The 25,482-nt window shown below is 42.6% G+C and overlaps 2 protein-coding genes across 3 annotated transcripts in view; one reads left to right on the top strand and one right to left on the bottom strand.

Annotated features, from left to right (window-relative positions):
- mapk8b (mitogen-activated protein kinase 8b) overlaps positions 1–25,482 on the top strand; it is a 76,343-nt gene that overhangs the window by 12,428 nt on the left and 38,433 nt on the right. For both annotated transcript variants that reach the window (XM_084077372.1, XM_084077373.1), the window contains exon 2: positions 16,210–16,405. In XM_084077372.1, the coding sequence (XP_083933498.1) occupies positions 16,284–16,405 (122 nt within the window). In that variant the 5' untranslated portion in view covers positions 16,210–16,283. The remainder of the gene's footprint in view (positions 1–16,209; positions 16,406–25,482) is intronic.
- Positions 21,810–23,873, bottom strand: LOC311059529 (alpha-1,6-mannosylglycoprotein 6-beta-N-acetylglucosaminyltransferase A-like; the record flags this gene model as incomplete). The annotated part of the gene is made up of 1 exon (XM_084077541.1): positions 21,810–23,873. The coding sequence occupies one exon, from the start codon at positions 23,871–23,873 to the stop codon at positions 21,810–21,812; it is 2,064 nt and encodes a 687-aa protein (XP_083933667.1).

Below are 25,482 nucleotides of genomic sequence, written 5' to 3'. Positions count from 1 at the left end.
CTCTCATTGCCTCAGAGTTTCAAGTGAGTCCATTCTCCCATGTTATCATCCCACCTTTTCTTTTGCCTCCCTCGTCTCCTGCCACCATTGTACGGTGCCTTGCAGAATTAATGGCTTCCATTGACAATGGTTTGTAGCCTGTCACTACTAGTGTAAACGCACAGCACCAAGTAAACATCAAACCTGGCATCGGTCCAAATCAAAAATGCAATCTAAATAACATTTGTGGTCAAGCAAACAGTCTTATTACGACTATCCTACGACTATCCATAGCCTGTGTGAACAAGTAACCAACACACATCTGCACAGTACAACTAGCATCTGTCAAAACGGTATATATGTGACAAGAAGTGATACAAGGAATGAGGAGTGCTGAGTCTGAAGAGCTGAGTTTTTCAGACTGCGGTGGAAAACGGGGAGGAGTGAGTATGCAGTCTTGATGGGGGGGGGGGGGCGTAGGAGGTCATTCAGCCAGGAGGGAGAATAATCTAGGACGCTTGTCTTGGTCACCAGGGTGGACAGGACCATCGGACATCCTGTGTTATCTGATCTCGTGGATTAAAGTTCTCAGTCCCCACGACTGGTTTCAGTCATTTGGATTCCATAGAAGTCGGCATGTCTTCTGTGCAAGCATGCTATGCACCGAAAATAGGCCATCTACAAGCTTACAACACGTCGCGCTGCGACGTGTTGTAAGCTTATTGATGGCCTAGTTTCGGTTATTTTGAAGTGGTCAAACTAGCAATAGAATGCATGTTCAATCTTCCAGAAAATCCAAATGATCTCAGATATTTCATGAAAGCAAAGGTTAACCCTCTGGCGTCTGGCATTTTGTTTTAAAACACAAAATGACTATCCTTTTTTGTCAGGGCTGATATGGCCGACTTTTAGCATCAATCTGCGATTTCTTCAACTGGATGGCTCTATGGCTACCAAAACACTATAATTCTACATTTTGTGCTAATTGTTTATCAAAGAATTAGTGGGCAATTAGTGGGCTCCTTTCACGCTGTTTCACAAATCACATATTAGGACTTCTTTCAGTCGTGAGATTTTATTTTGCTTTAATCCATGTGATCTAACAGAGTGGGAAGGGTTGTTGGGGTGGATCTGCCGTTGATTGCCATAGTAAAGTACGTCATCACCAGTGGTTTGGATAGCGGCAGCAAACCGCAAGCTAGTGAGAGGAACACAGAAGTTGGAAGAGGTGAAATTGGAGGGCGGTCGTAGACCTGGTGTGCCGGGTGGTGCCACGGCATTCTGGATCAGTTGAAGGGGTTCGAGTGAGCATGCCGGTAGTAGTCAAGCGTGGAGACGGTTGAGGGCCGGATAAGGAGTATCAATCTGTGACATTTCTGGCCAATGCCGATAACCGATGTCAACATAGCTGTTATGGTTGATAACCGATATTTACAGATGTCGAACATCTGTATAAAAACAAGTAAAAATGTTGTCCTTTCTGAAAAAGGCATATAAACACTGAATTTGTGAAAGCAATGCCTCTTTATTCCAAAACTAGGGATGCACCATATTGAAATTGAATGTCCCAACATAAACGGCTTGAATGTAGTAGTATCTTAATTTAAAAATGTTCCAACTTGTTGACCCCTTTGAAAGTTTCCCCAGAAAACTCTTGATTGAATCTGCAGCCTTCATCATCACGAAAGGCTTTTTCAGCTTCACATTCAAACATAATTATTTTAAAATGAAATATTGGCTAAAACCGCTATATTATGATATCGGTTCGATACCGACATTGGATTTTAAGGCCAACATCGGCCGATACCGATATGACGATCAATTAATCGTGCATCCCTAATAAGGAGTTGGGTAGACTCTTGGGACTGTTGAAAGTGTGAGGCTCAAAGAAAGCGACGTCAGTTCAAACCTACTAAACACCATATAGGCCTGTCACAATTATTACATAATCGCCTAATCGCAATTATTTTGTATAATCGTTTCCGTGTTGAAAAAGGTTAATACGTTTTCAAACATTTTTCCAAAAATAGCGGAAATAGCTGATCTACAAGCTTACAATGTTGTAAGCTTGTAGATCAGCTATTTTGTACTTTTATTTTTAAAGTCACATGACTTTAAAAATAAAAGTACAAAATGTCAGTGTCAGTAATTTCTTTGTATATTTAAGTTATCTGTCATATCTGCCCTGTGCAACTTTCGAGTACAAAGCCTAAATACATTTTTTTATTCATTATGTTCAATGCCAAAACCACAATTAAACCGTTTATCGCAATTATTTGTATGACAATTAATCGTCAACTTAAGTTTGTAATCGTGACAGCACCATACGGTCAGTGGAACAAATTAGCAGATGGATACGCAAACCTGCTGCCGAGCTGTTTCTCAGCTAACTACTACTGTCGACAATTTTCTCTGTGAATTGTGAGCAAAAACCTGCTTACACACTCAGTGCAGTCCCTCCCTGGTGGGGTGCTGCATATAAATGCTGCATCATTTCACCAAGGAATGTGCGTTTACAAGTGTGAGGTGTTTTTTTTCATTGAATACAGTACACCTGCAGCTGGTAATGGACAGATTGGGCTCTATGCACAGCGGCCACATTGCAAAGCAACTGGGCCTCTTCCTTAATTCCTTCACAGGTCTTACCAGTTATACTAATTAAGGCTCTGTTCCATTTAATGTAGCACAGTGGTTCTCAAACCTTTTTTTAATTTAGAGGACCCCCATAACTCTGAGAGTGTACAAATGGAACCAAATGGACCCATAAGGGTCCATTTGGTTCCATTTGTACACTCTCAGAGTCTCACTCATTTGGAACCCCCTCAAGGAACCATGAGGGTCCCTGGACCACACTTTGAGACCCACTGGTGTAGCAGAGTGTTCCCAGTGAGCCGACATGCACGATACTCAGCACCCTGACTGTTGTTTGACCGAATAGAACAGAGACTTAATTAGTATAATTGGTAAGACCTGCGAAGGAAGTAAGGAGGAAGCCCAATTTCCTTCCAATATGGCTGCTGTGCATGGAGGGATGGAAGTCCAGTGGAGGAGAGGGCAAAGGGAGAGCGAAGGCAGTTGAAGAGAGGAGAGGGGGTGGATGTAACAGTGGTTATAGTAACGTGGGGGTCAGGCCATGGTCCAGAGAATGTCCAGCCATCATGACAGAGACACTCTCAGAGCTATGATCTACATTGGACTAATGATTTATCATATTTTATCCAACTCTTACTCATCTCTCTCTCTATCTCTCTCTCTCTCTCCCCCTGTGCTCTGTCTTGTTAGGCTATCATGGATTACGGACGGTTATTATTATAAAATAAATATATATTTTATTCATTCTATTCCTGTAATTGTGTGTGCTGTGTGAGACTAAAAAGCAATCTATGTAAAATACACACATCCCCACAGGAGTGATGTAAAAAAAATACAAAATAATATTTTAAATACTTCTGTCTAAAATATGATACAGTTTCATATTTTGGACAACGGCATGCATCTACATCATCCGCCTGGCAATCGATCTTATTATGTTGACAGCTGTCGTCATATGATCCTGAGTGTGGTTCAGACAGGGAGGCTGACGCAGGCAGCCACAGGAGATGTCTGTCTCTGGATCTGTGTGGTAACCTCAAAATCAAGCACGACTTCAATTTCTCTACAATTCCTCTACAATTCCTCTTGGCAGTTAATTAAAGTTTGTCTTTTTAAGTCAAATTGGGTCAACTGTTAATAGAATCAATGATTTGTCAAACTTACACAACACCCACAATGGTGTTGTTCTGAGCCTCTAGATCCACATGTACCCCTGCTGGTTTGGGATGCAACACGGTCTCTGTCTCAGCTTTCCTTCTGTCTGTCTATCCTGCACTGTCGCCCTCTCAGCTTTGCTACTGCCTCTCCTACACAGGCTCCCTCTCAGCTTTCCTACTGTCTGTCTCTCCTACACGGTCTCCCTCTCAGCTTTCCTACTGTCTGTCTCTCTTACACTGTCTACCTCTCAGCTTTCCTACTGTCTGTCTCTCTTACACTGTCTCCCTTGCAGCTTTCCTACTGTCTGTCTCTCTTACACTGTCGTCCTGTCAGCTTTTCTATCGTCTGTCTCTCCTACACCGTCTCCCTCTAAGCCTGTCTTCACTGCCCTCCTCTTGCCTTTCCTACTCTGTCTCCCTATGCTATCTCCCTCTCAGCTTTCTTACTCTCCCTCTCAGCTTGTCTACTGTCTGTCTCTCTTATACTGTCTCCCTCTAAGCTTGTCCTCACTGCCCTCCACTTGTCCGTCTCTGCTATGCTGTCTCCCTCTCCTCCACTGTCTCCTTATCAGCTTTCTTACTCTCTGTCTGTCGGACACTGTCTCCCTCTCAGCTTTCCTACCGGCTGTCTCTCCCACCCTGTCTCGCTGGGCTGTTCCCAATATAGAACAACACCATATGAAGTGTTCTATACAATCAAAAGATGAACAGCTTTCTTTTCATCATCTCTGCTGGGGGGCGGGGTGGGGTCTGGGTCCCTGTGCTGCACTGTACCAGATGAAGCACTTTGTCACACTGAGTTGAAAATCAATACAGTGAAAATGGATTGCTGTGGGAGGATGCTGTCTGTCTCACTGCACCCCTAGCTCCAACCGTACATGCACTTCTAGGCCTGTGCTTCTCTACCTGTGGGCCGGGGCCCACTAATGGGCCTGAGGGTGCTGCAAGTGGGCCCCACGCTAAGACTTTGAAAAATGAGTTTTCATTGTGATGGGAGCTTTTAAAATAACATAGTCGGTTGATTGATCATTAAAATAAACACGCTCTGGAAATGCACGCGGCACACCCATCTGACCGCTTAACATGGCAGCCGGTAGGCAGATGGGTGGGCCACAAACACCTGAGAACCAATGCAGTAGACCTGTTCCTGCCTGTGGTGGCATAGTTGTAACTAGCCTAGGGCTGTAACTATCGACTACCTTATTAGCGACAATTTTTCCCCCCGCTTATTTGAATAATTTCAAATAAAATATATCTACGAATTGACTCCAATTTGTTAATTTTAATAGAGTTTTTATAAGCGACTAATTGATTGGTCTGATTAACCACTTAAAAGTTATATGACATTAATTTTGACTTGTTTTATAATTTTTCATGTTTTTTGTGGGGTTTTATGACCTCAATTACACCCCAAAAAACTGAACTTTAAACATTCAGTGGATTTTCTGTGGTCTGGGGTTTTCTGAATAATTAGGCTGAAAAGTAATCTGTGATTGGCGATGATTGACAGGCAAAATCCCTCAAAGGCGACACCCGCAGACAAAGATTTCTTTTTTCATTGCAGTTGAAAAGGCTTTAGAAATGTGAGAGAAAAACACCTGCAATGGCTAGGTGGAGTGGAGTTTTCAGTTAAAACTTTTTATACACGTTTGAAAGGACCATGACAAAGACTTTTCATGTGTTGTTAAACTGAATGTCATGAAAGCTTTGAGCCCTGTTTAATACTTAATCGTACAACGGTGTATGGCTCAAAAATAGCTAAAACGGGTGATCCATAAGCTCACAACAGGGCACATGCATCGCCAAGCGTTTCGAGCTTGTAGATCACGCCAGTGGGCCCTGGCCCTCAGTTCGGGTCTGCTGTTGTAGCAGATCCACTGAGAGGCCAGTGGAATTAGACTGATAGAGGCAGCGGTTCCCAACCGTTTCGTTTCTACATCAGGGCTCGCTTAAACATCTTAAACGTGTGCCCACTCATCTGACCACTTAACACGGCAGCCGAATGGCTGCCGTGTTAAGTGGTCAGATGAGTGGGCATTTTCAGAGCATCTTTATTTTAATGATCGATCAATCGATTGTGTTCAGGCTTGGATCAATGAAACTAACATATTATACGTTTAAGTTCCTTTTTATCGGAACCACAAGGAAACGAAAATAAATACCATTACTTTATTTTTTTTATATCATTAAAATCTTGTGTTTTGCCAATCATTTGGGGGCCTACTTGTCCTCACGTCACAGCCCACCAGTGGGCCCCGCCCCACAGGTTGGGAACCGCTGTCATAGAAGGTCGACTGAGGTGGAATTATTAGACTGATGGAGGCACTTAAAGAAAGGTGGGGGGTCCAATTCCCACAGCAACCAAGTGTCCTTGAGCTAGCCAAACACTGACTCTCTGCTCTCTCACACTGTGTTTAGTCATTCTGCATAAGAGAGTGAAGAGGAAAATCCATCATATGTAAACTTGCAGTGTCATGGTCTTTTCCTGAAGCACAGTTTGCACATCTGCTGGCCTAGGATCAGATCTAAAAAGCCAGAGAGCATTATTATCTCTTGTTACTTCTCCCTTACAGCTGCAGTTACATGAGCCTGGTTTTCTTTTTTTTCCCCTCTCCTCTCATTGAATGAAAACAATCCAATTGACGTTTCCCACAAAAGTATTTACATGACCGCTAAATCAAATAATAGGATAAGATGTCCTGCTGACGGAATCCACAGAAGTAATCTGGGAAAAGGGTTCTGAAATGAGCAAGATATTGAATCAGTCTTTTGACAAAGACAGACCTTTATCGATGGGGTTTGGGATCCTTTAGGATTTTAATGATTCCGGTTCCTTAACGATTCCCTCTAAACGGTCCGAATCCATTTAATATTTTTGGCCTTCATTATCATTTTCGATGAACATAAATTCAGTATTGCATACATGTTAGTGTAGAGGTTCTCAAAGTGAGGTCCAGGGACCCCCTGGGTTACTTGAGGGGGTTCCAAATCCAACATGTCTGTAACTCTGAGCGTGTACACATGGAACCAAATGGACCCGTAAGGCTCATCATCATTTATATGTTTTCATTTGTACACTCTGAGTTATGGTGTTTTTTCATATTAAAACGTTTGAGAACCACTGGTATTGTAGTTCAAGTTGTGTAGCAGACGTGAAGTCCACATGCCAGCTCTGACAGTGTGATAAACCGGCTCCGGAACCGATTCCGGTTCTTCCGGTTCCGGATCTCTAACCTTTTCATCGAGTACTTGGTACCATTATTGGTTTACTGCTGTGCTTTCTACTGAAGCAAGAATGAACTGAAACTATATAGAAACCGACATTTGGAACCAATAACCAACGTAATCTTTCTTAAGTAGGTTTGAATAATCAAGAAGCAGATTCAATTATTTTGATAATTGTTTTAAATGTCTTATATATATCAATGAATTGACAGGAAACTATTCTAATAGAATTGTGTAATCGACCAAATCGGTCTGATTAACCACTTAAGCCCTGTATTATACTTTGTTGTGCAAGAATAGCCAATCTACAAGCTCACAATGTGTCGACGCGTTGTGAGCTTGTATTTTCACCGTTTGTTTTTAAATATCGTTGCTGTCGGGCAGAAACCTCATATCCATATTTAAACTTTTAGATTTTTTTTCCCGTAAATGAATGCCCTACTTGATCATACTACAGTGTCACATAAAAGTATCAAAAGTAGCAGATCCACAAGCTTGATGTTCTGAGCTTGTAGATCTGCTACTTTTGATTCCTTTTTTCATTTGAATCCTGAAAAGTAGCAGTTTTGGACGTCCACCCGACAGAGACTGTACATAATCATTACTTGCGCCTGTGAAGCAGCGCAAGTACTGTATTCAGGGTCGTCATGTCGAAAGGAGTACACAACATATACACAACGTATATTAGTTATATAGTAGTGTATTAGTTATATAGTAGTATATTAGTTATATAGTAGTGTATTAGTTATATAGTAGTATATTAGTTATATAGTAGTATATTAGTTATATAGTAGTATATTAGTTATATAGTAGTATATTAGTTATATGTATATATATATACAAAGATATAATTATTATATATACATATAGTCTCATCCGCCGTCGTCCTAGTATTTTATAGGCACTATGCACATATGTCACGTGAAGTCCAACCAATCAAATTAAGCTTCGGCACTGGCATGAACAAATAGGCATAGTATTGATGACATCACTATTATGTCATGAATACAAAGAAAGATGATATATATATACATTGTAAAATATATTAATTCACATTGATGACCAACGTTTAATGCAGATAAGGTCAGATGCTCACAATGGACATCTGGGCACACGAGTTTCTAGACATCAGGGCACACCGGATAAGTGGGCATACGAACATGTGGGAATCGGCACATGGACATATGTCACACAAGATGACTGGGCACACGGCCAAGAGTTCACAAGAGTTCACAACACCACAGGCCAGGAGACCACCAGACTTGAAACTTCAGATGTCCTGCCATCGCCAAGACAATAAATTTTCAGGGGATTCCCAGGCAATAAGAGGGACAAAGAAGGGCATTTAAAATGCTGAATTCTTTTGATGATCACTGCTTTTATGATGCTAATTAATCTGAGTAACTGGTCAAGGACCTCTTCAAATCACCTTTCGCCTCATAATGAGTGTGTAGTGACAACAACTTCTTTTCAGGGGCAAAACAGTGCCTTTTTAAGGGCAGAACAGAGAGGAAAAAATGCCTTTTCAGGGCATTTTCAGGGAAACAACAGTTCAGTAACTACTACAGTTCAGTAACTACTACAGATGGTCACACTGGACATCTGGGCACACAAGTTTCTAGACATCAGAGCACACCGGATAAGTGGGCATACGAACATGTGGGCACACGAGATGAATCGACACATGGACATATGTCACACAAGATGAATGGGCACACGGCCATTCATCTTGTGTACTACATGTTATATACTAGTATATTAGTTATATAGTATGTGATCATGTGTACTACAACAATGATCAAGAAAATAATATAACTATTGAAGTCAAAGACACATTATTCAGATCATGACTTAATTACAATAAATGTATCTACAAACCAAGAAAATGTTGTACTTGATATTAACTGAACTATTTTTTTTTGATAATTACTACATTACCATACTATACTTGAAACACTGTTTTTTTATTTTTATTTCAATATATTTTTTTTGTACTAGCACTGCATTTTTTATTTATTTAAGTTTTGACTATATTTTAAAAATAACATTTGTTTGTTTACTATCTTTATTTCCGTTTTTTTTCTCAAGGCGCAAGTTAGCAATTGACAGATTGCAGTCTTGTTCATTAATTGTAATCGAGGCAAAATCTTGAAATCATTGCGATATTGATTTGAGCCAAGGCCTTGGTAGCGTCAACAAGCAATACAAAACAAAGGCAAAATACACATTTAACTTAAGTAAAACAGCTGTGTAGACTTCACTTTTAATATCTGAAGTACGCTTATACATCATCCAAAGGGATTAAATGATCCAGTTTAATATCTTTCTGGAGCTATTTCCAGGACCATGGCATAATGTAGAAACTAAAAGCTATCCTCCCAACTTATGTGGATTGGCTATTTTCACTGTTTATATTATTGGAACGTGTAAAATAATTTGGTCAGTCATTTCTTTATGTTAAAAAATTATTTGTCATATCTGCCCTGTGAAACGTTTGTTTAGGCTTCGTAGCCTAAACGGCAAACGGTTTATTGTTCCAGTGTTCAACTAATCTAACTAATCTCAATTATTTGTTTGACAATTCATCGTCAAGTAATGTCATGATTGTGACAGCCTTAGACAGACAAGGAATAGTAAAAGGCTCTGGGAGTGTAGGGTAGAGGAACTCGTTTTCCAATTAAGGCAATTTAAATAGCCAGGGGTGCCCAACGTTGGCTTAATAATGAAAATGTTCCAATGAAAACATCTGCGATGGCACAATGAAGTCACACCTGCCCTGTCACACACATGACACTGTGATGTGGAAGGCACTGTTTCTCAACGTCAGGTCCGTGGACCACCAAAGGGCACAAAAGGACGCTTACAAGTCTGTAACTCGGAGTATACAAATGGAACAAACCTTACGGGTCCATTTTGTTCCATTTTTACACTCTGAGTGTACAAATGAAAGTAAGCGCTGAGGATTTAACAGTGTAGATTTGGGTTCTATTATAGTTGAGTTCTTTTTCATTTCAAAGACTCCAAGTTTGACATGTATTAGGGCCACAGACCCCTATTTGATACCATAATTATGTTTTTGCTCTGGGACCCCAATCGGCACTGCAGAATCCTCTGTGTTAATTTAACTCCGAGATTGTACACTGGTGACCACTGGTGGTCCCCAGACCTGATGTTAAGAACCAGTGGTGTATGGCAGGGGGGTCTTCAACGTTTCACAGACCAAGGACCCCCTAGCTGAGAGAGAGATGAAGCCCCCACTACATACTGTATACAATTGTGTAAACCTTTTTCATAGATTTCACAGATGGCTTCATAGACGTGAGTAAATGTTTTTTTTGTTGACACACTTGACCTTTGGCTCTTTCTGCTCTTTTTTCCCTCTATCCCAAACCTCTGTGCTGAAAACAACCGATCTACAGGCTGACAACGCGTCGCACTCGCAAGTTTTGCAATGCAACACATTGTGAGCTTGTAGATCGGCTATTTTCGGCTAATGTTCCCCTAAGAATAGGGATGCTAAGGTTCAAGTGGTTAATGTAAAAATAAAAATCACACCCTGTGTGAAGGTAGCGGCGCCTTTGACATACATTTTGTCATCGATGTGTTTATAATGTGTTTATAGCCACGTGTCACGTGAAGCTTGACTAATCACTTTGTTGACGTGTCTGACCAATCAGAACGTTGACGGTGAACACGGACAAAGTCAGGTATAGAGCCATTTTTAGCGCTGCTAAAAATGGCCCTATCACATACATGGGGGGGGGCCCTGTAATAACTCTCAGGACCCCCTGTTGAAGACGGTGGTGTAATGCATTGACCGAAACTGTGTCTATAGAAACTATATCTATAGAAACCTTGTATCTCCATATTTCATATTAGTTTTTTTGTAAATGAATTCCCTACTTCCATCATACTACAGTGTCACACACAAGTAGCAAAAATAGCAGATCTACAAGGCACACTCACAACACGAAGTGTCGCAATTGCGAGTGTGGCCAACGAAAAGTATTAACAATAGCTTGTGACTAAATATAACAACAATGAATCCATTGGAGAACAGGTTCTTTTTTCCCCATTTCCTATAAGGTAACAGTTTTAAACATACAGTACAAGGTTTCCACCTGACAATGGTGATATAAAGATGAATGACTGGGTGAAAAGCTACAGTATATGACCTGCTAGTCCTGCACTTATTTAACAGGAGTTTCACCATGAATCAACTTTATTGTCACATCACAGGTTTACAGGTGTAAAACAGTGGGTGAAATTCGTTTTAGTCATTTCCATAAAAGAGAAAGGGAAGAAGAAGAAGGGGGGATAGGGAAAGAGAGAGAGATATCATCAACAACAAAAACAATTATCTATCCGGTGCGGTAAGTACCTTTATCACTGGAGCCCCATTTTAAAACACACATCGCCCATAAGCTGCACTTTGTTGGCCCCAGGTGGTTAAAAGGACCATACTGACGTTAATACGTGCTTTGTACATAAATAGACCATTTTCCTGTTTTTACAGATGAGCCTTTTTATTAGTTTTTTTTAGTTTTGCCTTTCTTTTTACAGCGTGGCTTTAATGGTTTAGCCATCTACACTATAAGCGTGTGTGTGTGTGTGTGTGTGTGTATGTATGTGGCCGGAGCTAATCTTACAACCACCATCAGTGCCTTATTTCTTGTTCACACACTACCAGTACAGTAGGCCACAGAAGTACCTCCACCTTTTTTCACATTATAATGTCTTTGTTGGGCAGAAACCTCATCTCCATATTTCATCTTTTTATGTGTTTTCATAAATGAATGCACTACAGCAGTGGTTCTCAAACTTTTTCATGTCAAGGACCCCCAAATTGACACTTATTAGCTCGCGGACCCCCATTTGAAAAGATATGCCAGGGACCCCCATAAGAGAAGATTTTTTACGGCTCTAGCAGTGATTTTCAACCATTTTAATTTCAAGGACCCCCAGTTTGACATGCATTAGGGCTACGGACCCCATTTAATGGCATCTCTATCTCTGAGACCCCAATTCATATTGTAAAATCAATGTTAATTTAACTCTGAGAGTGTACAAATGGAACCAAATGCACCCGTTAGGGTCCATTTGGTTCCATTTGTACACTCTCTAGAGTTACAGACCCGTAAGGGTCCATTTGGTTCCTAACTATCCATCATTTAGCTGGGGACCCCCTGGAACCCCCTCAAGTACCCCTGGGGGTCCCCGGACCCCACTTTGAGAACCAATGCACTACAGCATACTACAGTTCACACAAAAGTAGCTCAAATAGGCCCGGACGGTTGGCGTAACCTTCTGGGCACCTAGGGGTTGGTAATCCAGCCTAACTGACAGCGTGTCGCAGGTTCGACTCTGATCCCGACTTTTGCTGCGTGTCACCCCCTCATCTCTCTCCCCGTTCCCTGTCAGTCTACTGTCCTATAAAAAAAAGGTATAAAAGACCCCCCCCCCCCCAAAAAAAAAGTAGCTCAAATAGCGGGTCTGACAAGCTCAAATGCGATGCGTTTTGAACTTGTAGATCTGCTATTTTTGAATCCTGAAAAGTAACAATTTTGGACATGAGATTTCCACCCGACCACAACAACTATGTTTTATAGGTTAAAAAATGTCCACCTATAATGACATGCCCGAAACAGGGCCTCCAGCCAGCCAGGTTGAAACTATTAGTGTTTTAAAGGTTGCTGCAGGGTGTTCCAGAGATGTGTTTACTGTGCTGTAGGAAGTAGATAAGCGTAGCTGTGGGCCAGACGGGCCCATGGGGGCCGTGGAAGGGAGTGTGAGAACCCAGTGTGATGGACAGTTTAGACGTTGGATGACTCAGAGCAGGATGCTCGACGACTGGTCTCTCTGGCCTCGGCCCCCTAAGAACCTGTCTTAACACTGCAGAAACCCTGAGTAATCCATTTCACCCTGCTGCTGCCCTCACACTGCCAGGTTCAAAAGATGCAAAGCTACAAGCAAGAAAATATAAAGGAAAATAAAGCCTGTACATGGAACTAGCGGACAGAAGGATTTAGCCCCCCCTCCCTCTTCTAAATCCAGTTTTCTGAAAACCATATCTTGCTGTATCAGTGGTTCTCAAAATGTTGCATGTCAAGGACCCCCAAAATTATATGTATTTGGTCGCGGACCCCCATCTCAAAATATTCAGCTCAACTTGGATTGTAGCTTTGGGTAGATACTGTATTAGCTACCGAGTCGGGGGTCGATTTGTATCTTCATGTGGCTGGCTTACATTGAAAAATGAATGGTAGCTTTGTAGCTGCCAGCGTGAACGCAGCACGAGGGTGGACAAATGAACCCCACAGTTATTACATAGTCGCCTAATCGTAATTATTAGTATGACAATGGGCTCTATGCACGGCAGCCATATTGGACAGAAATTGGGCCCCTTCCTTGCTTCCTTCACAGGTGTTACCAATGACACTAATGAAGGCTCTGTTCCATTTAGTGTAGCACAGTGGTTCTCAGACTTTTTAATTTCAAGCACCCCCATAACTCTGAGAGTGTCTCTCTCAGAGTTACTCTAAGAGTTACCCTCTCAAGGAACCATGAGGGTCCCTGGACCACACTTTGAGACCCACTAGTGTTTCTAGTGAGCCAACATGCACAATAACAGCACCCTGACTCTGTTTGACCAGAATGGAACAGAGCCTTCATTAGTATCATTGGTAACACCTGTGAAGGAAGTTAGAAGAGGCCCAATTTTTTTCCAAAATGGCTGCTGTGCATAGAGCCTATTGATTGTCAAGCAAAATGGTCATCCCTCCGTAAGGGTGCATTTGCTGTTTGTGTTTATTATACCCATCAATTACAGTAGAGAAGACACAAGTAGTGGGGAATCATTATCAGGTGGCAGTGAGTGAAGTTCTACAGAATTTGAAACATGCTTTATTAAATGAGACGATTTCCTGGCACATTTTCATAAGCACGGCTGGCCCTGGTGGGAACAGTCCTAACTGTGGCCGTGGTCCTTTAAACTACACAGGAAATGGAAGCCTTCTCTTGTGTAGTTTAGCGATGGACCCTCAATCCATTGCTTACAGTATGTAAGGCAGTTGGCCACAACTGGTGCTGTTGAAAACATTTATTTAGGAAAAGCACTTATTTTGTTGTGGTTTTGAAAAGTATGCGCTTATGTTTTTGTAGTTAAATATTGGATATTTTGGCCAACTTGATGTGCATGAGAACACTTATTCAGTGGGAGTTGTGCACGATAAAGATGTCTGTCTTTGTTTTGTTTATTTAACACCAAATGATGTTTACTTTAGGTTATCTAATTGTATTCTGAACTCTCACATCATCAGACACTGGTCTCCTAACTACTGTAAACCAATCAGAACTCTCACATTATCATACACTGGTCTCCTAAACTGCTGTAAACCAATCAGAGCTCTCACATCATCAGACACTGGTCTTCTAACTACTGTAAACCAATCAGAACTCTGAGATAATCATACACTGGCCTATTAAGAGTACCTAGAATAACATGTAAATGAGGGGAAAGTACATTGAGTCACTGTGCTCCTACTCTCTGGAACAACCTTTCCTGATGACCTGAGAGAGATCTGCTTCAACTCCATCATCTTCTAAACGCAGGCTTAAGACCTTCTTATTCTCTCAGGCCTGTAGCCTAGTTTGTGTGTGTGCCTCTGTGTGTGCGTAGCACTGCATACGTTGCATTGCAGTATTGTGTGTATGTGTGTGAGTTGCATTGCAGTATCCTGTGTGTGTGTGTGTGTGAGAGTTATGACAGTGGTGCAGAATGCTTTGTTTTGACAATACGTGGATAGATTTTGAAATGCTTTATTTTATGTGAACACAAGAATGTCCTTATGTCGGTGTCACCATGTCCCTTGAGCCACTGTTTCCCAGAAGTCCTTCAGGGGGCTCCAGGGGATCCCCAGCTAAATTAGTGATTAGCATCAAAATCAGTTCAAGCACTTTAACCCTATATATATTGTCTATTTGAAAATACCCAATCTACAAATACTTTTGAAACATTTTAACAACACAACGCTTGTATGGGGGTCCCTGGCACAAAATATGTTCACATGGGAGGGGTCCGTGGGCCAATACATATTAATTTGAGGGGGTCCTTGACATGAAAAAGTTTGAGAGGCACTGCATTAACCACTCGAACCGCAGCGTTCATATTATGGTGGGAACATTGGTCAAAAACAGCCGGTCTACAAGCTCACAAACGCAGCTTGTAGATCGGCTGTTTTTGGCAGGTGTAGATGGAAGAAATGAGTCCAAGTACAGAGCCAACTGGGGTTCAGTTTACGAAGTCTAGAGCAGGGGTCTTGAACGTTTTTCAGCCCAAGGACCCCCTGGCTGAGAGAGAGGTGAAGCAGGGACCCCCACTATATATTGTATAAATTTGTGTTGCTGAACATTTTCATAGATTTCATAGAGCTTCATTCACAGACTTGTTTGACAGCAACTATCATCAGTGTCTGTTAGATTCATGTTAATGTGTGTTTTAAGACGTTTAATCTCTTAAACGGTCAATACTTAGTAAACTTTAGTCTGCTTTTTTCCGTCTACACTCTACACCAAACGAAAATAGCCGATCTACAAGCTCACAACTCCTCGCAACGACAAGAGGCGTTGTGAGCTTGCAGATCTGCTATTTTTGGCTCAAGTTCTCCTCAGAATATGTATGCTTACTATGCTAGGGTTCAAGTGGTTAATGTAAAAAAAAAGATTTGGCGGACCCCCTGTGGTAACTCTGAGGACCCCCTAGGGGTCCCGTACCCCCTGTCGAAGGCCTCTGTTCTAGAGCAGTGGTTTTCAGCCCTTTTCATATCAAGGTCCATTATTTATTCGGTACTTGAGCCACGGAACCACCATTTCACGGACCACCATTATCTTGAGAGCGTAAAATGAAACCAAATGGACCCATAAGGGTCCATTTGGTTTCATTTTACGCTCTCAAGAGTTAAAGATCTATAAGGGTCCATTTGGTTTCATTTTTACACTCAAGAGTTAAAGATCTATCTATAAGGGTCCATTTGTTTACCAACTCTCCATCATTTAGCTGGGGACCACCTGGATCCCCCTCAAGGACCACTGGTGGTCCCCGTACCACTGGTTGAGAACCACTGTTCTAGAGGGTTTAAGTGGGTAAAGCAATATAACACCACGCTGTTGAAAAGTCTAAACGGAAGGTTAAAGAAAGGTGAAAAGATGACTCACCCTCTCTCTCCCTCCCCTCCCTCTCCCTCCATTCATCTCACAGGTCTTGACAGAACGTCTCAGAACACTGTGGATGTCCAGAACACAGTGTATTCTTCTTCTCGCAGGGCTTTCACCATGAACAGGAACAAGCGTGAGAAGGAGTACTACAGCTTAGACGTGGGCGACTCCACCTTCTGCGTTCTAAAGCGCTACCAGAACCTGCGGCCCATCGGCTCGGGAGCGCAGGGCATCGTCTGGTGAGTAGTAGGCCCCGGCCTGTCACGATTATTACGTAATCGTCCAATCGCAATGATTTTTTGAGATAGTCGGCAATGATTTTTGTATAATCGTCATAATCGTTTCCATGTTGAAACATTTAAACACATTTTCAAATATTAAAAATAGCTTACTTGTAAGCTTGTAGATCTGCTATTTACTGCTATCTACACGCTTACTTGTAAGCTTGTAGATCTGCTATTTACTGCTATTTTTACATGTATAAAATTATTAAATATGTCAATAATTTCTTTGTATATTTAAGTTATTTGTCATATCGTCGGTGTCCAGCCGGGACCGGCTAACTCCATTTTCAGTTTTTTTTTTTTTTTCATAAATCAATGCTATTGAACCCCCTTTACATCTCTGTAAAGTTTTTTTTTATAATAACCTATGAAAAGTATTAAAAAGCGCCTCTGACGAAAACTCCCAACTCCATTGGATCCTCAAACTGTCCGTCAAAAACAAACAACTCCCCCCTCCTCTCATGCTCTCCACTGCTGCATACTATATATACAGGGTTTTTGCCAATTGTCAAATATAAATACTACAGATTTAAAAAAAACATAATTCAGACTTTCTTTTTGACCAATTGTCAGATATAAATTTGGACAGTTTTCACTGTGTAATTTCAGCGTTAAATCAATATGCAGGATGTGACTGAATATCACTCATGTCAGACTGCATTCATGCTTTACCCTCCACCTTTAGCAGAGACTTTAAGTGAACAGTCATTTGCTCTTGGCTCTGGTCACCGTTTTGCAGGGTGTTTTCACCAACCCAGTGACTGGAAGGTTTAGGCAACACACAACACACAACAGTGTAATAATAAAATGTTGATGGATAGGTAAATGCAACTGTGGTTGTTATTGTTAGTGCAGTAGGCTACAGATTTGATAGGCTACAGATTCTATTATTCATGAGTGTATTTTTTATTGATATGCCATTTATTTATTGTTGGTGTGCCATGATTGCTTTTGTTAAATACATTTAGTATTGAGTATTGAGGCAGAATTGTTTGTTGTACTCAACTGTAGAAGAACAACAGTGGTAACAGTTAGATCCATGGATGTTTCCAATGCATGTTAAAATAAAAGTTGTTTAAGTACAGCATTCAGCTTGATCTATAGTATATGAGGGTGGCGCACACCATAAATAGCTGATCTCCAAGCTCACAATGCGTTGTGATGTGTTGTGAGCTTCGAGATTCATTGTCAGCTGTTCTTATCAATGATGGACAAAACCTCCTAACTCCACTCAATGATGGACAAAACCTCCTAACTCCACTTGAGCTGGATTTGGGTAAAGTGGTGATAATATAATGACACATGCAAGTATCTGATAATATATAAAGTCACAATACCAAGTTTGATGAGGCAGTATTGCTTTGTTTTAAAAATATAAGGTTTTCTTCATTTTCTGAAAAATGCATATTTTGTTTTTCATTTCCTGAACAATTACCATTTTGGAGTTAGCTGGTTCCGGCCGGACAGCAGAGATATCTGCCTTGTGCAATTTTTGATTACGAAGCCTACAGTAAAAGGCAGAAACAGAAATTACTTTTTTGATTCATATGCTCAAATGTTCAATGGCCAAACACACAATTAAATCATTAATCGCAATAATTTGAGTAACAATTAATCGTGGGCTGCAACTATCGTTAGTTACAGTTGTAACTTTGCCTTTTTTGTGGTTTTCAAATTATTGTTTGAGACATAATGAAATGTTCTATGGTCATGAATCACCAAGGAGCCTGGATGGCTTGGTTCCAGCCTTAAAATAATAAATATAGCTGCAAGCAGAGAGAGAGAGAGAGAGAGAGAGAGAGAGAGAGAGAGAGAGAGAGAGAGAGAGAGAGAGAGAGAGAGAGAGAGAGAGAGAGAGAGAGAGAGAGAGAGAGAGAGAGAGAGAGAGAGAGAGAGAGAGAGAGAGAGAGAGAGAGAGAGAGAGAGAGAGAGAGAGAGAGAGAGAGAGAGAGAGAGAGAGAGAGAGAGAGAGAGAGAGAGAGAGAGAGAAAATAGATTGAAGAGAGACATGGAAACGGAATAGATTGATGAGAGACATGGAAACGGAATAGATTGATGAGAGAGAGAGATGAAAACAGAATGGATTGATTGGACATCTCAACCTATTGCCATTAACAGGAATCGAACTTTTAACCTTCGGACTAATAGGCTGCAACACTACCTATAGTGCTATAGTTTTGTCCAGGCTGATGTTGTCTGTTGAAGATCATAAACTCTTGCCTTCTGTCATGAACCAAGCCAACACTAAGATCACTCGTTCACAAACCATTTACCAATAGAGAAATTGTATGTCTCCTCGCAACCGAAAACAGTGAAAGCAGCCCATCTACAAGCTCAGAAACACGTTGCTATCTGAAAGGTTTTGAGATTGTAGATCGGCTATTTTCAGAATGAAGTATGTCATACGTTGAAAAACGTACTCTCAAATATGCATTTCAGGTTATCTTTACCATTTGCACATGTATTCATTGATACAGTCATGTTGTTTGCAATTCAACTTAACTCATTGAGTGCCACAATCCGTCAAATCCGTCACGTGGCCTGACGCCCAGAGCGCCACAATCCGTCAAATCCGTCAAAAAAAAAAAAAAAAAAATCAAAATAAAAGTTTTTTTTTTTTTTTTTTTTGGGGGAAAAACATGTTCAGAACCCAAGATATGATGATTTGAAGATTTGCTGCTCCATCCACTCCTTGTTTAACCTATAACTTAAAAAGGCTGTATCTCGCTTCCTAAGCACTTTTTTTTTACAATGAATTTTGGCTGTGGCACTCAGAACCAAAATCCCATTAACATGAATAAATAAGCTTGGCACTGAATGAGTTAAATGAAGTCTGCAAGTGAGGCTTGAACTGGCGACCTTGAGATTGTGAGGCACTTATTTAAGGGAGACGCCATTGGACCAACAGACAAGGAACTGTGAAAAAGGAGATCACACAGATGATACAGTTTCACGCAAATAGCTGAAAAATCCTGGGTTTAAGTGTTTTTCAAACTGCTCAAAATTGCGGACAATCTAAGGGTGGAGCTTACTGGTCAAAGCGATAGATGTGTTCCTCATGAGTCAAGGCACATGTGTAAGAAAGTTTCACGACTTTCGGCCAAACGAGGCATGACTTATGCCTGTTTAAAGTCTGCATTTTCATAAAATTGCTATAGCGCCCCCCTTTGGCCAATTGGAGTAATATTGGTTTCAGTGATATTTGGAATGACCCTGTACATTTCTGCAAAGTTTCATAGAAATGTGAGTCTGCATGTATGTTTTAGGGGCAGATGAATCATTTTCATAAAACTGCAATAGTTAAAATCTATGGAATCCTAGGATTTTGGAGCAATCTGCACGAAACGTTTAACACTTGAACTTTGGACCTCTGCCGACAACTTCTAGGTGGAAGTGAAAAAATGCAGAAGTTAGGAGCCAAAGACTGTTTTTCATATAATTCAAAATGGTGGGAGATCTAAAGGTCAGAGGTCAAAAGTCAGAGTGTGAAAGTTGTTCAGCATGAGGAGACGCATATGTGTATCCAAGTTTCATGGCTGTAGGTCAAACAGGGCATGAGTTGTACCTGTTCAAAGTTGGCATTTTCAATTGAGTGCTATAGCGCCACCTTTGGACGAAAGATTGTGAGAATTATTTTTTGATCGTTTTTCATGACCATCTACCATATGGCCGAGTTTCGTAAAAAGCGACAGCACGGTTCAGCCAGAACTGCGAAAAGTGGCAGAAGAAGAAGAAGTGACAGAATACTGCCAATAATAAAACAGGTACAGAGCTGAGAGCTCTGTCCCTGTAATTAAAATAACTAGAAGCTCGGCCGCTCCTTCGGGTGGCCGAGGGTCTAGTCGGGGACCGGCCTACACAGGAACGATGTAAATAGGGAATGAATGCTCCACCCTTTAAATCAAACCCCATTATACCTGTTGTCATAGGACCCGTTTTGGCCATCTGTTTGCCTGTGTCCATTTATGCCCATCTGTGTGTGCATTTATGCCCATATATGGAGCTATCTGTGTCTGTGATATATGGACATCTCTGTATGTGTCTGGGTGTGTCCCTTTTATGCCCGTATATGGAGATCTCTGTGTCTGTCTGTGTCCATTCATGCCCATTATCCTAAAGGAGTTTGCTATAAACAATGTTGTCAGTAATGCCCTTGTCATTATCCACAATGAACAGCGCTGGCTCTCTTTCCTCTAGAGAAGGCTGTGTAGAGTTGTAACAGAGAATGCTAAGCGGATAGGGAACTGTCGTCTAATGAAGGTGAAGGGAAGCTCACCTCTGTCATAGTGAGGTATTCTTGGTAGGAAGATTGTTTCACCCCTGTTTGTGCCTACTGCAATCTCACACTCGCTTTTCTGGAGTACTCATTTTTTTGAGAGCTGCTTATAGACTATATGCAGAGGTCTGTCAAGAGTGCTGGACTTAGCTTAGAAGCCGGCTTATATACTTTCATCTGTCACCTCGGAGTGAGAGGAAGAAAGACTATAGTTTATGCCACACTCAGAGATTTTTTGTTGACTCATCTAGTGTATGTGATGCCTTTTATGAAGCGATGTCACAATGAGTCAGCGCTTGCTCCGGAACAGCCCGATGTCAGTCATCTCCGCATACGGAGATTCCAAACCTTTCGTGCCGGATCCGAAAAACTGTGTATCGGGTCGGGTCGAGGCCTAGCTAAGATCGTAGGCAAAGGTCTGAGCTATCTGTGTGCGAAATTTGGAGTCTGTAGCACCAACCATGTGCTTTCAGGGCTCATCCATGCGATTCGGGCCAATTTGGATTCGGCGTCCATTGGCTTCAATTAGTAGTCAGGACTCCGCATATGGAGATTCCGAACCTTTCGCGTTGGTTCCGGAAAACCGCATATCGGGTCGGGTCGAGGCCTAGCTAAGATCGTAGGCAAAGGTCTGAGCTATCTGTGTGCGAAATTTGGAGTCTGTAGCACCAACCATGTGCTGTCAGGGCTCATCCATGCGATTTGGCCCAATTCGGCCTCGGCTTCAATTAGTAGTCACGATATGTGCGGCTTGTGCAGAATGATTGGTAAACAAAAGTAAAATCATAATGGCGCTAAAGAGCTTCTAACACATATATACAGTATACTATATACTGTATATATTTGTTGTATTATAAGCAAGGTTATATAACACATATTTATATAATATAAAGTCAACCCACAATGCAATTTAGGATGTCTGGCATTTCATTTTCAACAAAAAATTCATGATCCTGACAGCCCTAACATTGCCTAGGGCAATTATTAAAATGTAAAAGAGCGAACAAAGAACATAAACAGCTCTCTAGCTCCATTATGCTGCCTATAGCACCAGGAGGCTATACACTGTATTGCCTGCTGATGCTATAGGCAGTCCTTGCAGAGGGCTACCTGTCCCTTCATGTAGTCTCGGCAAGGACAGATACGCTTCAGTGAAGCATTTGCGTCGGCACAGCTGAACAGGAGTTGGTCCGACTGAAAGACGCAGTGGCGGCGCGTCTCGCTGTAAGCTGGAACCACTGTGTCGGCACTGTACTCCATCGTTCGACAGTCTACACCGAACGTCGCCAGGTCCTTGTGGTTCTTGAGGTGCTGAAAGAAGGAGGGCTCACAGATGAGCTGGGCCTCCTGGCACACTTGCGTACAGGACCTGCCCGGATCCGCCAGCTTCACCTGCAGAGCGCTGAGAGGAGGCCACATCACCTTGCCGTGACAGAAGTCCTGGTTCTCAATAAAGGCGTTCACTCTCTGCAGCATCCCCTCAGAGGTGAACTCATAGGGCAGGTAGGGCTCAATCTTCTGGCTCATGATGGAGCGGATGGCTCTCTCCACCTCGGCAGAGTTTTCAATGTCGACCGTCCACACATGAGGCTGGCCGATGTACACCTCTGCATATGGATTCTGAGAGGTCAACTGTCTCCGGGTGGGCTTGTCCTTCAAGCTCATGGGCGGGTTGAACTTGGGGTTGATGTAGACGCAGCCATTGGCTATGGCCTCCAGAGGAGCAGGACCCTCCAGGACCAGGGTGCCCAGGCCCACAAACACCTTGCTCTCTCGTAGGAGGAACTGTAGGTCTCGTCCGCTCAGAAGCCCATGGTCCTTCACGTAGTCGGGCATGTGTGTACCGGTACCGTGCACGGTGCCGTGCACCTCCATGTATCTGTGGATGATGTCCAGGTATTTCTTCTTGTCCTTAAAGTATTTGTCCGCTTTTCCATACACCAGGGCCTGGTTCTGCCTCTTGATGTCACCGGCGCTGGGTTTCTCCTGCTTCACCACGAAGCCCAGGAAACTGTTGTCTGGAGTGTGGGGGAAAAAGGTATAAAACTGCTGAGGGTTGAGGTTCAACATTCCCCACCCCGTCTGGAGGCCTTTGGACTGCGCATAGTGGGCGTGGTTGAATGCTGGCTCTGTCCCAAAGCTGTCCAGAACCCGCATCATGCACTGGTACTGAACCCAGGAGGGTCCGAGGGTATTCTTAAAATCTTTGAGTCCTACAATGTCAGTGTAGATCAGCTCTACCGCCTTGTCACCCTGAGCAGGGCAGCTGGACTTCCCCGTCCCGCTGCCCATAGTCTCTTTAAGCTCAGCCAGGGAGGCGGAGATGTGGACGTCGTGTCCCAGCAGGTACAGTGTGGCGATGAGGTCACTCCACTGGACAAGTTCTCCCAGCGGGCCCCCGCTGAACGCAGCGTCCGCCATCTTGAAGTTCGACTGCAGGCCCAGGTGCAACAGGATCTTCTTCCTCCGGCGCTTGGCGAGGTTCTGTTTGTCAGCCAGTGAGCGGACGGCGCTGACCCAGGACTCTGCCATGTGCTCGATTCTCAACCTCATCCAACGAAGCTCCTCCCTGCCGGACATCACCCGGTACAACTCCTCAAAGCTGGTCCTAATGTCCGTCGTCTGTCCACTCCTGTCCTGGTCCTCGGCGAGCGTCTTTGTCCTCCAGGGTAAACGAGGACACCAGTGTTCTACCTCACTGAGGTAGATGAAGAAGGAGCAGGTTGATCCATCCACGCCGTAGCTGCTGTAGCAGGGGTCTGACTGCCACGTGTCTTTCATCCATTCGAGCTTTCCCTCGCAGTGAGGGAATCCATCCAGCGGAGGGAGCTCACACTTCTCCTGGTCTTCCAAGTTCACCTCAGCGTTGGCGGCGCTGGCCCCCATGGACTCCAACTTGCCCTGCCACAGCATGATGTGATCTAACAACACAGAGGACCTTTGGGTCTCCTCGGCCAGGGCCTTGGTGTAGCGCTCGCCGAGTTCCAGGACCTGCCGGTGAAGCACTGCTCTGCCCTCGTGGCGGCTGGCCCGCCGCCGGGCGTTGAAGTGCAGCAGGGTCATGCCCCACATGAAGCCGAAGCTCAGCAGGAAGAAGACCAGCTTCTGGAACGACCGATTCCACAGGCGGCGGGTGGCCATGGCCATACTACGTCGAGCGAGAAGGAGAGAAAAGGGGGAGGGCGCTAATAGGTGTCCAGTTGGGTTCAGCCTCCGTTGGATTAGAACAAACAAAACACCACTGATTCAGATGGTTTAATACATATAATCAGTCTGGAAATCAATATACTGTAGTTCCTGTCTCCCTTACTTATTTAGATGTTCTCATTCAACGTTCAATTCAAGGTCTGACTTGTTACCTCGAGTGATGGGTTTATAACTCAATCGTTACCTAGGTTACTACACGGTTACCTAGGTTACCACCTAGGTTACCAACATCTAAGTAACCAACTAAAATGATGTATGTAACGCAAGTACCAAGGTTCTGCAGTTGAGAATGAAGCCAATGCGGAAGTTATGAGAACGCTGCAATTCTTATTAATGGTCCAGCAGGTGGCGCTAATTCTCCTACTGTGGCTGCAGAAAAACGTTCATTCCATCAGTGAATGTGAACTTGACCCGACTTTACATTTGGGCTTTATTACCTTAGTAAACCTTTGCATAAATACTTTTCAATCGCTAGTTTCAAGTCTTCTTTTGCACAGCATGATATGCGTTTTTTTTTTATTATAAATAGCAGGTATACAAGCTCATAGCGCAGCACAGAGTGCACATTTGTGCACATCTTTGAATATATATATAATATATACTCAAAAATAGCTTGTATATCTGCTTTTTTTTAATAGCCAACGTATAAAATATGGATAAAGGGGTTCAATTGTATTACCAAATTTAGCTGGGGACCCCCTGGTCCTATTTGATGATAAAGCAGGGCATTCTTTTGGGGCTTGTGATTGGGTTCTACTGAGTGAAGACACACCCTTCGCTCCCCTTCACACCAATAGCACACTGTTTCCGGTTACTTTTCATAAAACTGCAATAGTTAAAATCTATGGAATCCTAGGATTTTGGAGCAATCTGCACGAAACGTTTAACATTTGAACTTTGGACCTCTGCCAACAACTTCTAGGTGGCGGAATTTCCATAAGTGAAAAAATGCAGAAGTTAGGAGCCAATGACTGTTTTTCATATAATTCAAAATGGTGGGAGATCTAAAGGTCAAAAGTCAGAGTGTGAAAGTTGTTCAGCATGAGGAGACGCATATGTGTATCCAAGTTTCATGGCTGTAGGTCAAACAGGGCATGAGTTGTACCTGTTCAAAGTTGGCGTTTTCAATTGAGTGCTATAGCGCCACCTTATTATTTTATTTTTTGATCGTTTTTCATGACCATCTACCATATGGCCGAGTTTCGTAAAAAGCGACAGCACGGTTCAGCCAGAACTGCGAAAAGTGGCAGAAGAAGAAGAAGTGACAGAATACTGCCAATAATAAAACAGGTACAGAGCTGAGAGCTCTGTCCCTGTAAATATTTTCGAAAATCTCAATGGGAAAAATGAAAGGGCTTTCTGCCTGTGGAACCACAACATGATTTGCCACTGCTATGCTCTATAGAGCTGGTCCATAAAACAATCTCGATTGTGAATCTCGATATAATTTACGTCGATAACGATAAACGTCGGGCATTAATACTCCTACTATTGCATATACTGTGTATAATTTATTGTCAGATTTCAAAGTGCTTTCTTCAGGCAAACA

The sequence above is a fragment of the Gymnoscopelus microlampas genome (assembly GCF_963454915.1).
Source record: "Gymnoscopelus microlampas genome assembly, chromosome: 14".
Classification (NCBI taxonomy): Eukaryota; Metazoa; Chordata; class Actinopteri; order Myctophiformes; family Myctophidae; genus Gymnoscopelus; species Gymnoscopelus microlampas.
The sequence above is the reverse complement of the archived record's forward strand: the minus strand, read 5'-3'. Positions and strand labels throughout refer to the sequence as shown.